This window comes from Thunnus maccoyii, chromosome 18 (assembly GCF_910596095.1).
Source record: "Thunnus maccoyii chromosome 18, fThuMac1.1, whole genome shotgun sequence".
Classification (NCBI taxonomy): Eukaryota; Metazoa; Chordata; class Actinopteri; order Scombriformes; family Scombridae; genus Thunnus; species Thunnus maccoyii.
The window spans coordinates 14,061,993-14,078,292 of record NC_056550.1 but is presented as its reverse complement, the minus strand read 5'-3'; the positions used below and the strand labels follow the sequence as shown (position 1 = coordinate 14,078,292).

General features: G+C 40.8%; 1 protein-coding gene across 1 annotated transcript in view; it reads right to left on the bottom strand.

Moving 5' to 3' along the window:
* The window catches only part of fam20ca (FAM20C golgi associated secretory pathway kinase a), a 37,793-nt gene extending 25,092 nt beyond the window's left edge, over positions 1–12,701 (bottom strand). The window contains exons 1-3 of the mRNA XM_042392831.1: positions 11,281–12,701; positions 10,479–10,663; positions 6,733–6,811 (exon numbers count right to left, since the gene is read on the bottom strand). Of these exons, the coding sequence (XP_042248765.1) occupies positions 6,733–6,811; positions 10,479–10,663; positions 11,281–11,840 (824 nt within the window). The 5' untranslated portion in view covers positions 11,841–12,701. The remainder of the gene's footprint in view (positions 1–6,732; positions 6,812–10,478; positions 10,664–11,280) is intronic.
* Between the last annotated feature and the right edge of the window lie 3,599 nt (positions 12,702–16,300).

Below are 16,300 nucleotides of genomic sequence, written 5' to 3'. Positions count from 1 at the left end.
CTGCTTACCAACATTGCAGTGTGAAGCTGTGAGATTGAGAATTTCATGGTTGGTTTGTTTCCATGGATGCCCACAATAGGAAAAATATAAATCAAGAGAATAAATGATGGTAGAAAGCCACGCTGAGACAGTTAAAGTTAGACCACAAAACTCTTAGAATGAATAAAGGAGAAGGAGGAGAGAGGTCAGGAGAGGGTGAAAGAGGAGCATGGAGGCTGTGTAAGATGAGAAATCCTCAGCCACATGAGAGCAGCTTAAAAACCAAATGAATCTTAAAGACCTGCAGAGGGAGTCAATAGTACCGGGAGCCTAAAGAAGAGCCGCTGGGCCTGGCCCTCTTTGGCTGCCTGGCTGCAAGTATAAAGCTGCATGAGAAACAGATGTTGTGAATGCCTGACACCAGAACACTTTCACTCTATGTGTGTGAGATAGAGGCATATGATATCAGTCTGTTAGGTAAGGTTAAGATTAGGGAAAGACTGTCGTTACAACATGAATCCCATCAGTCTCCTGCATGAAAGTCTGATATGCCACATGCACATCCACCACCCCGACCCCCACAAACGTCTGCCTCTCTACATGAAGGGCACACTACTTCCTGCACTGGCACTGAAGATTGGATGGATTCAAATTGGGAGGTGAGAAATCATCCAATATGGATGAACTACTAGGCTGCTCTACCATCAATTAGCAAGATCAACGATTTAGTCTTAATTGATCATGTGTGATATAAAATAAACAGCAGGTTGTGAAGTGATTTACATTACCAGATGCAAAAGCTAGTCACAGCTTACTAATAGCTCACCTTAATAATGAGGTGAATAATTTTATTTTATTACCTTTTTAAAAAGCACTAACTGCGCACTCATTGCATGCAAGAACATTGCAAAGTAGTTGCATAAACTGCAAAACAAAGAGGTAAAAAGTCATGTGTAACTCCAACATGGATGTCAGTGCACTCAAACAGTCTGTTGGTTTTGTGGTGAAATGTTGCAAAACACTGTGAGGCAATGTTTTACTGTTTCTCTGTCTACAACTATTAAAAAACACACAGGAGTCAGATTTCTTTTTAACTGCTTCATGCATCTGAGATTACATTCTTTTTATATTCTTCTTTGTGTTTTTTGTTACCCCACACACAAATATATGCAAGTCAAACAAAAGCATAGACAAACAGAGATATGGACACTGAGGTGAAAACACAAAAAGAAAATCATAAAACACTTATGACATGAACAGACATTTAAAAGAACATGTATACTAGATGTACACACACACACACACACAAACACTTCAATTTAAATTCATTCCCTTTTCTATCTCTGCCCACTTATGAACATACCACACCTGATCTCTACAAATTGTCATTGATTTCAGCCAGTTCAGACAAATTGCTTGGCATCCTGAGCAGCTCTCTCCACTGGCAGGTGATTCTTCCTGTGTGTGTCTGTCTGACATGAGTGGACTCAATGGGTCGACTGGAAGACCTCTCTGATGCCAGGACAGCACAGCAGGGGCTGCTGAAAACCTGAGTTCCTCTGCCAAACACCGTTCAACCAGAAAGGCTGATGAAGCTACAAAGTCGTGCAGCCAAAGTTTACATAACCTATCAGCATATGAAAAGATAGATGTGACAACTCAGCTGAAGCTTTTTATTATAAGTAAGATTTGACATTTCATCACATTTTAAGTCTATTCATGCGCTTCAAGGCTTTTTGACTCGTCACAGCAGAAATCATTAGGGAAGTGTTAAATGGTGTCTGGAGTTGAATGAGCTAGTTTTCTATTGGGTGTGCAGGCAGAGTGTGGGCTTGCAGTCATCACCTTCTGTGTAATATACCACAGCTCTGACTGAGCGGCTACAGCTGCAGCTTGGCCCGCTGCTCGCAGATATTCCAGCACCAGCCGTGGGTGATAGAGGATGCTCGAACTTCGTAACCCCCACAGCGTCCTTTTCTTTGCAACTTGTGTGTGTATATGTACAGTATATGAGTATGTGTGCGCCGCAGCTGTGCGAACAGCTGTCTGTAGTAACATGCTTCATCTGTGTCTGTACACACACACACACACACACACACACATCCTAAGATGAGCTCAGACGGCACCTCTCAAAAGTGTGTCCAACTTATGAGAGCCAGCGGCATTCTTATGGCTGTCATGGGAGCTCTTTGGGGAAACACTGTTTAACAAATAACCAAAGAATAATAAAAAATAATAAAATAAAAATAATCATATCTCAACAACATCTTTTCTCTTCCAGGCCTGATCGTGAAAAAGACATCAGTTAAGCCATGATGACGAATTCAGGAGGGGATTGCGTGTGCGTCTGTGCAATGTGTACGTCACACATGCATATATTTACATGCTTATAGTGGTTAATTTACAGCTTGTTTATGTGTGTTTGTTCATCCATGTGTATGTAATCATACTGCATTTATCCATGAAATGAGACGTTCAGGTTGTTAACAGTGGGAGTTGTTTGGATCATCTGAAGCTCAATGCGATTCAGCTTTCCTACACAATGTGAGGCCATTATCCTTCTACTCTTTTGATTTCATGGGGTTTCTATTCATGGTTGTCACTGACAGAGAGCTTGTGTGAAACATGGGGACAACTCAATCTGTGGACCAGCTTTTATTGTCATTTGGTCCACAGATGCTTGTTATTTGAGTCATGAGTCTTTACAGTTATGATCATAATAGTCTCTATGGTTGAAGAAGATTAAATGCCAGATCTTGTATAGATTAGATATTTGTAGGTGTAATGTCTCTGGTGTAAAACTCAACATAAAAACCACAATCCATCAAAGACACTTTACGAATGATGTAAACGGTTTCCTCCTGCACTTTACGTAAATGCATGTAAATCAATAATAAAATCATCAATCTTTCATGATCAGATCAATAACCAGAGCAGGAAGAGGGTTTCTCCAGAGGACATTAGATGGTTTTAGTCCTAATAGAATTCAACACTACTGAGAGAGGATCCATGGAGAATGTCAGTCAAAACCCAACGGGGGCACGGTAGATATGATGAGCCTTCCAATGGACTTGCAGTTATGAAACAGCCTGTAGATGATAAAAACAAAGCGGCCTCTTGGGTATTGCAGGCTGCATGGCCAACCCCACTGGCTTTACTAGCGCTAGGAGCCCAGGCTTGTCAAAACTGATCGGGTTCATGCAGATGAGATACAAATGGAGGACATATCCTGATTCCCCCACGGTGAATAAACATGGCACGATTGCTAAAGGATGGGAATGCGTGCCCTATATATATGTTCTAGCAGACGTGTTTACTTGTAATGAACCTTGTGTGCTGATATAACAGCTCACGGCAGGACTGGAGCATGTGCACAACAAACAGGGACGATCAAAGTCATTCTTGCTATTCTTGCAATGTATAAACCATTGTGAACCATGAGGCTATCAACAAAATCAAAGCAAGGGGGTTGGAAACAGTCTTGTCAACAGAGTGTGATGGAGAAATGAATTCTTTCTTTGCATATCTGAGACTTGCACCTCCTCCCCCATTCTCTCAATCCGCCATCTGACAAATCCAATTAGCATGACATGAACATTATGGTTCTGTGTACACACCACAACCAGGATCTTGGCAGGGAGTGGGTAGGATGGGCACTGGGGACATGAGCCAGACAGACATGGAGGCCTGGCATGAAGGTTCTCCACTCGGCCTGTAACCTGGCTCCAGCTGGAAGACCCAGTTCCTTGACAGGTTGGCAGCGCTAAGTGCTCTCCTGCCCTCTGGACTATCATCAGTCTTCCAATATCAGTGTTCTCTCTTTTCTCATGCCACATTTTGAGCCCCCTACTTTCTCTTCAATCCTTCCTATCTCAAAGCCATGTGATATTCCTGTCTTTAGTTCAAATTGAATCTATTTCATAGTAATTTAGATTCTCCCACTTCACTGTGAGATTTCTCTATTTTTCACTCTCAGGTAGTCATGACATGATTAGTGTAGATACCTATTATAGTTTTGCATACCTAGATGGACACCCCAAAAATAATTTGCAATAACAACAAACAAACAAACAAACAACTGAGGAACCACATTTGCATGTTTGGTTGTCAGATTTTTTAAAGGGAATGGATCACAAACACTGAGATATTCTTTGTGGGGGGAAGCATGCCATTGTGATCTAAAGCACTTAACCAAATTGCAGTTTGAAAAACTAAACACGCATTTTCTACCTTGTTGTGGGTGCGCACCAAACACAATCACAGAGTTAGTCAGACAGATGAAACCAAGCTCAAAACTTTTCTTTCCCAGAGCTGCACAGAGAAAACATAGTGTGGAGGTGTCTGGCAAGCTGTCAGTTTGTGCAGTCTCCTGGCCCATGCCAGTGTACGGATTTGCATTCGGCTCAAAGGAGGCCTGAAACATCAAAGCCTCTTTGAAGCACCACTTGATGCTGCACAATGGGACAGGTGAAGAAAAACAATACAACACAGCAACGCTCTGAACTACTGTACCCAGAATGCACCACAGTTCCTAAAATAAAAGTGGGACACATCAAATGCCATGATAGAAACAGCAAAACTTCATGATGTGCTTCAACAAAAGTAGAACAAAGGTTATTTTTCTACATTGTTTCTCTGATATTTTTGTATTTCCGCTCTGAGGACTTTTGTATAGTGTCTGTAAACACCGAGACAGATGATTGTGACAGTCAAAGGAAGGAGTTTCAATAAAATATGACAGGCTAAATAAAGAGCTGCGGGAATCTGTAGCGTATAATTCAGAAACTGATGTACAATTACTGTCAAAATGGTTTCTGACAATAACTGAGAAAGACTGCTTTAATTATATCTGCTCTAAGAAATCAGAATTTTACTTCTACATTTTCAAGTTTACTGGGCAATGTTACATATTATACAATCTCTGATAGGTTTACACCATTATTTAAGTTTTAAAGAGAAACTCTGAGCACATACCCTACAGATTCTCATAACTCTGAACCTGAGACTTTAATCTTTTAATCATCTGAAGGTAAATTGGAAAATGTGGCAATGGACATACTTGTCTACTACTGAAATTGTGCACAGTCACTGAAAAGTTCAGGGATTGCAGATATGCAGTATGTATGAAAGTAAAATTCAGAACAGCTACCAATATAAGAGAATTTACAAATGTATTTTTAATGGTTTGTACTTACTTTGTCAAGCAGATATTTCACATGACACATACTTATTCCCAAGGGACTCATTATCAGTATTGCTGTATTTGACAAAACTGCATATAGCCTACATGTCTAGAACAAGACATTGCATGACTGTTGATGATGCATGACTTTACCATTAATGAAACCACAGGCTGCAATGAACACCAGCCAAACACTGCGCACTCTCCTCCTTCTTTGACCCATCAAGCCATCATGCACACATATTGTCCAATTGCCTGAAACAGCTCCTGAATGTCTAGTCCAGTCTAATATCAATTCAAATTTACACACACAAACACAGGGTTATCTCACTTCTTGTTAGATATAACTATGACAACTGCGCCTGCTGGGTGCTGTTGTTGGCTTGGAAGGTTTGCGTGTTCTAACAGTCAAAATTCAGCCACTGATTGACCTTGAAAGGAAATGCCGAGTTAGGACACAGAAAAATGACTTTGTCAATCATGTGCAACTCTGAATTGCCACTGCTTCTGCTTTTTGTGTATATATTAAGGAATAAAATGCCACTGCACGCAGGTAAACTGCAGCTGAATAAGGGATATGCACCAAACGCTAGGTGAATAAACTTTGAATAAACTTTGCAGCCTCTCCATAAATCAAGCCCTGACAGTGAGAAGATATTCAGCTGCAACACTTCATCATTCATTTTCAAGCTGATGTAAAAACTCACAGGCTTGAACTCCTTATACTCCCACTGATGTGTTTTGACTGGTATGGTAAGAAAAAAATCATTACAAACTATACCTCTTCAGGCCATCAACACCTGACACTTCTCAAGAATCACTCACCAGTCCTGCATGTATAGAAATGCAAACACACAAACATCCTCTCTCTCTGTCTCTACCTTGTCTCCTCTTTCTCTCTCCCAGAATCTAATGCTCTCCACTGAGGCTCTCATAGAAAAAACCTCTGCATTTCATAGCAATCAAACCGCGCTCCTGAGCAATTACTTTTGATTGCAGCCCAGTTGGCCTGGACGCTGTTTATCCGTGTTGGCATGGGAATTCGTCGGGCAAAACTCAGACAGCTGAGAGGGTGGGTATTTCTTTTTCATGTGCAATGCGCCTTTGCCAGTCTATATGCCTCCCCAAAGACATCTTCACGATGGCTCAATGCTCATTTTAATTAACACATAAGCCTGTTGATGTTAATTAAAAAGCAGACAGATGATTCCGCATCAGAAAAAGATCACATAGAGGGGAGAGCTGTGTATCAGAACGCACCGAGAGATGCAGTGGCAGTGCTTGGCACTAATTCAGATGAGATTTCCTGTAGCCCCCTTGAAACATACTGTATGCATTACAAGTGGGCGCATCAAACCAAGTGTATCAAACAGATTTTTGATGTTAGTTATTTTAGGGGGCGAATGCAGATTTGCCGAAATCTGAGGAATGTGTTTAAAGCTAAAAAAAACCCTATTAACAAGGGTACTCCAATAATGGTATTATCTGAAATACCCAGACACTGTGGTGTAGACTAAAATGTAAATGTAGTCTAACTGTGTTATCGTGCAGTCAGATCCGGTGCCACTTACTTCATGGGCTTGAACAGCGCTTGTCCATAGTTCTGGAAAGTCATGATCAACTTCAGCTGGGTGCCTCCCGATTTCATGGCTGGGAGAAAAACAAGTGAGATGATAGGTCACCATCTTAACTGCGTGAAGCATGAACACACATCACACACACACATTACCATAAACACACACAAATGCGCTTACACGTTTGCACAGCTGTTTCATTATTTGCCAATTTGGAAAACACAATTTTGCGTGAATGCATAATAGAGCTATCCCATCTGCTGACCAATTTACCAGACACTGTACAATCAAAGTGCAATTGTGGCAGTTAGGAGCTGGGCTGTCAATGAAAGCAAGAAGTGGCATGAAAAAGCATCTGCTCATAACTGCGACTAGTTCTGCTTTGACGGAGAGCTGAACATGGAAATGGGAAGTGGACAGAGTGACTGTGCTTTGAGAAAGATGAGTGAGTGAAGTGTTTTAGCACATAACATCCACTGAAACTACAATTCAGCTGTGAATTACTTTATACATTTTGTTTTAGATGTAGAAATCTTATATTATTATTATTATTATTATTATATATAAGTTCTGAGTAATATTACTTTCTTGGATCAAATCACCAATTAACTGATCGCATCCATGTATGTATATGTGCACAGTCTACATAAAGACCACTTCCCCTCTCACTCCCACAAACCGACCTTGTGTACTCGGGAAGAGGAGCCAGGGCACATGTGTCTCTCACTATCAGTCACGATGTCTCCCAGAGGCTGATGGAGACTCTCTGTGAGCTCTCTGCCTGCATCCGTCTCAAACAAAGGGACCGCCAGCTCTGTCTAAATGCCTTGTGTTTCTGTCATAATGGACAGGCTTTCGGGGGATTTGCCCATTTATTACAGAGCATTAACTTGAGCATATTACACAACACCGTGCTTCTGCCTAACCCCAATATCAACATAAGCCCCCTGTAGTGGACCCACTTACTGACTGGCTTGCTGGCTGAGTAGCTGGTTGCGCACTACCCCCTGCACAGATCTGTCTTTTATGTTTATTGACTCTTTTTCTGTCTGAGCTCTCTCAGTGTGTTTCTCTGCTTTTTCCTCTTTTTTGTTTATATATGCCATCTCTTTATTTTCTCTGTTATGCTCTCTCTGTCTCAGTTTGTCTTACTCACTTGCAAGTCTCCTCATTTATTTCGGCTCATTTTCAAACACTTTTGGATTATATATACACAGTATATGAAGTGCAACCTACATAGCCTTGGGCCAGTGCCTTTTCTTCACCACAGAGGATGGACATTGAGTGAAATCAAAGCCAAAGAATACACTGAGAGCATTAGGCCTACACATGTACCAGATTTGCTGAAGCCAGGTCAAGTGGATAGTGCCCCTGAGTAATCTTTAAACTTGCTACAGCTATACAGCATGCCTAAAACCTCTGAGAGATTGCAAATGACTGAACTATGTTTTAATGCTGTGACCTTGAGCCCATAAGCCACAATCTTTGAGGAAGCGACCTCAATTCACTGCTCTATGCCGGTCGTTTATAAAATTTTGTTTCTAATCGAAAAGTACAAAAGCTAATCCCCCTGCGAAAAAGCCCAGCAAAGCTCGGCTGATTGTTTCTGTGGATTGTGTCTGTGCTGACATGCAATCAAACACGACTCACACAACAGTAAACTTCAACAAGACATTCTTTTGATTCTCCTAAAGGCCATCTGTCTTTGTATCAGCAAGCGAATGTATGTGCTTCTGTTGATCTGTCTCTTGCTCTGTTTCACCAGGATGCCACAAATTAATCTTATGTCCCCGTCTTCTTTTCTACACCTTCACATTCTCTGGTCTTTCAGAAAGGTCCAGGCCTCACCCGCCACCATCAGATCCTCCTTCCACACTGTGATGATAAATCCATCCTGCTCTCACCTGTGCCACTTCACGATACTGTGAGTATGATTTATGCGTCCCACTGTAGACTGAACAAAAGGCCACAGCCTGCCCCGACAGAGAGACACAGAAAAGGGGAGAGAGGCGGCTAGCGATGGAAGTAATACTATGGAGAAAATGCTGAAGAGGGGAACTTTCTAATGTCTGTGTTTTGTAATTTTAGTGAGACAGATAAGTGCTAAGTGTGTGCGCCAATTAGGGGGCACAAAAGCTGCATGCTTCCAGGCACACAGAAGGCCTGCACTGCAGTTTCTTTTCTGCAGACAGACTATTTTTATCGTGTCTGGGCACAGATTGATGGTTTATACTTTATAAACAGAGTAGATACAGAACAGAACATGCACAAGCTACTAAAGTACAGTTAGAGATGTGTGGCATGAATGATTATGGGCAGTCTGGGGGTGATGGAGGGATAAACAACAATGAGACAGTGGAAAATGCTTCAGAAAGAAATATACTGAGTCTTTTTATAATCACTGATGCACAAAAACACAGATAAGATATCCAACATGCATCAGTGGAGGAGAACACTAGACTAAAATGCTAATCCTAACTATTTTATTTAGTTTGTGGTCACGATTATTAATTCTTTGTCTCCCTTTTTTTTCCCACACTGAGACACTATCTCTTTCACAAAGGAGATTTAGCCAAGATTGCATCAATATTATGACCGGTTAAGTTTCATTGCACATTTGGATCATAACATTTTTTCACTTTTATTACCTTTTTTAGTGAGGAATTTCTCAAAGCAGGAGCTACAATGTAGTGTAATGTCTATCTCATATATACTGTCTCGCTCTAACTGTAGCTCCAAACAAAACTCACATACTTTTGCAAAGAATTTGCACATATTAATCATCTGGTAAAAGCAATGTATCTCATGTAGGAATGAAAGCGATGTTTAGACATTCAGACTATAGACATTCTTTTTCCATTTTTCTCGCCTTTAAGTTTATCTGGTGATGTTAGGTGGCTAGGTTTTTCAGGTCTTTCTTTTCTACCATAAACTTCGTTCTCCGTCTTTACTTTACCTTTTGTGAGAACACAGTGCATGTTCTCTTTCAAAGGTTATGATTGCACAGATGAAATGGAAATGCTGCATTGGGACTTTAAATATAAAAAACTTTCTGAATGTTCAATGAAATCACAGTTTCACAGAAACAATAACCTTCACAATATACCACTATTGATAAAGTCATTTTGCAGCCGTACCACTTAATTAACCGACATGCCGGCCCAAACACACATACCACATGCTCTCTCACACATCGACATACACACACTATTTAATAAACATAGATTGTTAGGATCTATATCAAGCACCCAAGAGAAAAGCCAGCTGAACACAGGCTTATGAACTTGCACACTCAAGCAGAATTGCAGATAAAGGGCCAGATGTGTATGATTGTGGCTTCTCTTTTGGCCTCTCTCACACACATGCATGCACAGTCATATTGTACATAGAAGAACACCCATTTTTTGATTTATTGTACATTCAGACAAGTCACTTGCCACAAACCTCACACTATAGGGTTGAACCAATTTGGCTGTCTGAGGTTGACACACTAAAATGCACCCAGAATGTTTTTTTTTGTCAGGGGAAAAGCCTTATGTGAATAAATATGAAACAAAACAGACTGTCGTTACCACAGTAATGAATGAACATCATGTTGGTGCTGAACAACACAAAAGGCCAATTAATAGAAGAGAAATTATCAATATTGGCACATTACTTCAACTCAGCCTTGCAGTATATACCACCAATCTCTACACTTCACTCTCACACCTTAGTATCACAGCTCTCCCTGACAGACTCACCCACGCTGGTGATCCTCTGTGTGACCAAGTCCTTCAGTAAGGCGTCCAGCACAGGATTGTGTCTGGAGTACAGCTCGTAGCGATTGATCCCGATGTGGAAACGTAACCAGTTGGGATAAGACTCTGCTGTCACCTCTGCCGTCGGAGAGAACTCTTCCTCCTCTTCGTTCCCCTCCTCGTTGTGCCTGAAAAGCAAGGAGAGGAGAGGACATTTAACAAGAAGTTGTGGTGCAAGCAGATTCCTGTTGAAATTATTTTTTGGCTGTGTAATAGATTCCTAGTTGTTGCAGGGTATGAACCTCTCCTAATATAACTCAGCTGTATCAGACTAATTGATGCTGAAGGAATTGGCACAAAACACTTAATAGATTTGTTAATATTATGAATACATGGTTACTGTAATGCAGCTTCACTGACTGAAGATCCAAGAATAGTAAAAAAATCTAGCAGGATGATGAATCAGAAGTTCCCTGCCCAAACACATAAGAGGGAAGAAGATGGCATAATGAGACATGGATGCAGCAGAGAGATGACTGGACATTGCTATAGAGGCACAGAGGAAGTGGATGTAAGGACCTGTCTGCTATTAGATAGATAGATAGATAGATAGATAGATAGATAGATAGATAGATAGATAGAAAGGAGCAAACATGTAGCCTAGTATCACCAACTTTTTGTCACTTATGTGCATCCCCTCGTCCTTGCATCACCAGTCAAATACTGTATATTTAAAGCAGTCTAACTGTTCATGGTCCCACTTGTAACCCTTTAAGTTTAACAGATTCCCTTCCCATCAGCTTACCATCCTTGGTTCCCTGTTGCTCTGGGATAAAACCTGATGTCAGTGTTGACGTTAAATAAAGTGTCAGCGTCCGTGAGAGTAGGAAGGTCAGTCTTGTATAGGTGATGCTCAAACAGAGCAGCCAGTCGGGAGACACCGCGGGCAGGGACGGTCCGACCCCCGCTCGCGTCTCCGATGAGCGGCTTGTGGTCCTCCGCCTTCCCCGCTGAAGGTCTCATCCGCCTGGAGGACTCCGCTCTGTCCCCGGCCGCTGTGATCTTTTCCAGGGAATGTGATGTCAGGTTGGAGCTCGGCTCGTTGCTGAAATCCTGCAGGATTCTCAGCGTGTGCTTGTTAGGCCAGCCCGCTTCAGCCGCCGACCTGGCGCGCTGCTTCCCCCAGCCCTGCGACTCACCGCCCGGGTGGTGAGCGCACTGGCAGCCGCCGTCCCCGCTGTCCGCTCCCGCCGCCCTCTTCTCCAGTTTTGGTAACAAGTCTATCATGATGTGCATGGTGCACGCAACCAAAAACACCATGAGTATCAACACTCTGAATTTACGAAACAATATCATCTTTATCATGTTTTTTTTCTTTACACAGAGGAAGCTTTAAGCGCAGCGCACCTTACTGCACTGACATTGATGTCCAACAGTGTTATGCGATGACAAAGCAGCGACGTTAAGATTTCCTATGATCATTGCACACATAATGCTGGTGAGCCTATGTTAATAACTCCATGATGTGCTCAGTCTTTCTTTTTAATTTTTACAAAAGTCCCAATTCTTCATTCCCAGACAGATGGACAGACCGATGCATTGTGAGCACTGGACACTTCACTGGCAGCGACTCAAAAAGTGCTCTTCATTCATTGCGTTGTTGAATAGGATACAGTGTCAGGAGGACGGACCACTACATAAATCGTTAAGAGGTAACAGGAAGGAGGGGAGTCCTGTTAAAAGCACAGATATTCTTCCTTCTTTGTAATGCTGCCAGCACGGAGTTGAGATGTCAAATGTGTCATAACTGTCCTCTTGGGCGGATAAAAGTGACGAGAGATTGATATAGTCCACAAAAACACAGCCTTCCTAATATTTAGGATACATGAATAATCAAAAAGGGGGGGAAAAAAGCAAAATTCCATGAAAATAACAGGTGATCCGCTGCAAGATGCTTGGATGCTGTCCCGCTTCTTGACAGGAGCTGCTGCTTTTCTGCGAGCCTCGTTGAAGTCAAATCCGAGACTGGCTGGCAGGTGCAGGGATCCCGGTTGTCATTTGTCCTCTTAACACTGCCTTGTCTTCCTTCCAAGTGTTCATCCAGGGTGGGTGTGTTAAATATTATGATCGAAGCCCTCTGAGCCCAGCCTCGGTGGCGTCATGAGGAAGAGATTGGCTGCGTCTGTACATACAAGTACCACTGGAGTGACATGAAAGGCGAGCTTCAGTGAGGAAGAGCTGAGGCTGCAAGTCCCCTGTGCGCAGCCAGAGGGCGTTGGCACAACCCGAAACACTATGTTGCCCATATAATAGATAATCTGAAGGACAAGGTAGGTAATGTATACTGTGCGCCATTCTTTAAAGGTGCACAATACGCCGCTGGTTTTCGGAGTGGGCTCAGAGGGCCCCTGATGCGTCCTTGAGGACGAGCCAATGGGTCATCAGCAAAATGAAAATCCTTAAAATTCATTGGGAGTAACAGATGACAGTTATTCTCCAGTACAGAGAGACACAGTTTTGTTAGTATCAGACACAAAAGTTCCCATCTGTGACTCTCAAACAGGGCAGGCCACAGAGAACTTGTTTTAAAGTAGTGATTTTTATGTTATGTGGTGTGCTTTGATTGTTGAATAATCTATTTATTAATTGATAATTTGTTAAAAACGCCCTTCACTGTTTCACAGAGCCTAAGAGGAGGTCATCAAGTATTGTGCTATTTTGTCCAAATCCTTATGTATTCAATTTATAGTGCATACAACAGATCATGATCATTGTTGATTAATTCTCTGTGGATCAACTAATAGATTAATCATCTAATCTTTTCTACATAAAATATGTAGCACAATACATCAAAACATACATAAAAATTCAAAAGTGTCTACCAAATGAACACACTTGCTGAGAATTAGTCAACTCTAAAGGTTTGACTGCTAGTTGGTAGAAAGACACATTCCAAATATGTACATTTTATCCATATCCTTGTTTTACATCCAGCAAAATAATATGGAGCTGGAGTTGTTTCTGGCCACCTGAACTTAAGTCAAACATTTAGTTATCTTCTACTGCGGCTCTGGTTTGGTCTCCACCAACCCAAAAACATTTGGGTCTTTTGCTTTCCATAGATGCTTCAGTTTCTTCACCGGCCATTTATAGTACAGACATGTCTGTGCTTGTTTGCTTTGACTGTCTGTCTGCGGTTTTAGTTTGATGGTTTGATGACAGCCATGAAGATTGTGAACATAAAACATACAGTACATGCCTGTTAACTGTCAGTGGGTTTGGCACTACAGTGACTTTTACATTACAGAAATTTAAATGTATCTATATGACTTTGATTTATAATGTGGCACTCACTGTACATACTCCATACATCTGTGAGTGTGAGTGAGTGAATGGCTCCAAACTCTGCTGTCCTTTGCCACATTTCTTAAGATATTTACTACTTTCAAAACTTGATGAATTTAATTTAAATCAAAGGCTCTCATATCAGGTTATTTATCAAACATTAATCCTCTTCTATGTACGTTCTGCAGTCAAAATACACCTACTGTACCTGCCTTCTCAGAGGCTATTTCTCTTATTCACTGATAAAATGAAACACACCTTTTATTTAAACTGCAGGGGGACAAAACACTCGCAGCAATTACTGCAGCCTGCACTTACAGCTGGGCTGGATTAGATTTCTCGGAGACTTCACAGGATTAAATGAATAACATTTTAAGTGCCATGGAGTTCCCTCAGGCTGCCAAATGCAGGCCTTCAAAAAAAAAACAAAAAAAACAAACTCAGAAAATCAATTTAATAATTTTGTCACATCATACACAATGTTAAATGGGAAGCAAAAAAAACACAATGCACATATGGCTGAAATGTCTTCATCTCAGTAGAATTACACAAAGTAATAAAATGAACAAATTATACATATTCCTTTGGCTTGTGTGTGTGTGTACTGTGCAAGCAGACTCAATTGGAAGAGCTTCACTTGGCTTCTGCCCCTCCTCCCAGAGGCACTGAGTTCATGCCACTGCCAGATTTGTGCATCTAAATAAAACAGGATCTTAAAGCTAACAAGCAAACAAATTGTTCTCCCAAAGGCGAGCCTGATGTCCCAATTCATCTCATGCTCCAAACAAAACAAATTGGCACGCGCAGACATGTTAGAATCCACTGATACTAAAAAAGTATTCCACATGTCGCTCTACATGAATTATATAATTTGCTTCAGCTCAAAGAGAAATGAAGGGTTAACCACATATATGAGATTTTGTACATTTTATTGTAGGAGAAGCCTGAGCCAGTAAGCATGATACAGTTGCTTTTGGCAATGTGCATTGCCAGTGAGTGCAGACCTACTCTACATCCGCTGATGAAGCATTTTTGCAATTGTTTGCTAGAAGCTATTTCAGTTGTCTGCTCTCAAAACCGGTGATTTTCCCCACTGTCTAGAACTTTTTACTAGAATTCTATATTTTTCTGATGTTAAATAAAATGCATCGTGAAAGAAAGGCTTTACTTTGACCTATTTTTGCAAATGGTGACTGTCAAAATAAAAATAAAAAAATATCCAAATTGGTTGATTATAAAGGAATATTGTGATTCATGCAAGCAAAGCAATGAATAGCACTTGTGGAGAAGAAAATTGAGAGATGCCATTTTCTTCTAAATAAATATGGAATTATGATGGTAAGGTAACAAAAAGTAATACAAAGCCAACAACAATTGGCAAGGGCTCGTTAATATCATTTTCAGTGACAGTATCTGACAATATTGCGGAGAAATGTTACATATAAAATTGCTCTAGAATGAATCATCACTATTTTGACATTTTATAAAACATGAGAAATTAAAATATCAGGTTAGTCTTTTTGCGTCTAGGAAGATCAAGTTTGGTGACTCTGTATGGGCTCCTATTTATGGATTCTTGAACAACTTACTGATATTAAATTAATTGTTCAAACAGTACCCAAGCAACGGTTTACAAATGTAACTTCTGGCAAATATGTTGTTGTAGTTATCATCTGCCAGTTATCTGATCAGCTAACAAGCCACAAACTGCTCCAGAAGAATAAAAACACAGTTTTTCTAAAAGAAGATTAACATTCTGTATTTATTTTGCAATGATTTCATTTACATGGAGAAATGACGAATTAGCCATCGAACAGAATAAACATTTTCTGTAGGTATATAGCACAGCTTACAGCCACATTTGGCCCATTGTGACATTAATCTTTACAGGTAAAGAATCAACCTTAACTGCTGCAATAATCCGATAATGGCAGATATAAGAATATACTACTGCAGAAAAGGTATTTTGTTACTATCTTTGCACGGTGACTACACACACTGATTTCACCGATATAGTTGTCAAATAGTGCGACATATTTGATAAATTAGATTCACATTTAGTTTTTACACAGCTTGTTTTGTAGTTAATAATAGTTAAAGTAATATTTTTAATATGATTGTAATCAAACCCAGTCAACAGTGCTTCAAGGTTACACATACAATATTTCGTGGTTTCGGAGAATCTTTCCTGGGGCGATTCCTCTGCATCAAATTCACTCCCCTCCCTGCTGCAAGGGTTTGGTAACCTTCGACCCATAGAAGTAAAAGTGACAGAAGATGGAGTAGTTCAGCTCCATGGGGAACCAAAGTCATTCCGCATTTCATACCTGAAGCTGGTCTTATACCATTTTGATTAGTCTTGGGTATTCAAAAATGACTCACCTTGTGTTTAAAATAAGATGGGAAGGGTTGAGAGAGTGAAAGAGATGAGCTAGAAGTGAGGATTAAAAAAAAAAAAAAAAAATCAATGCATACTCCAG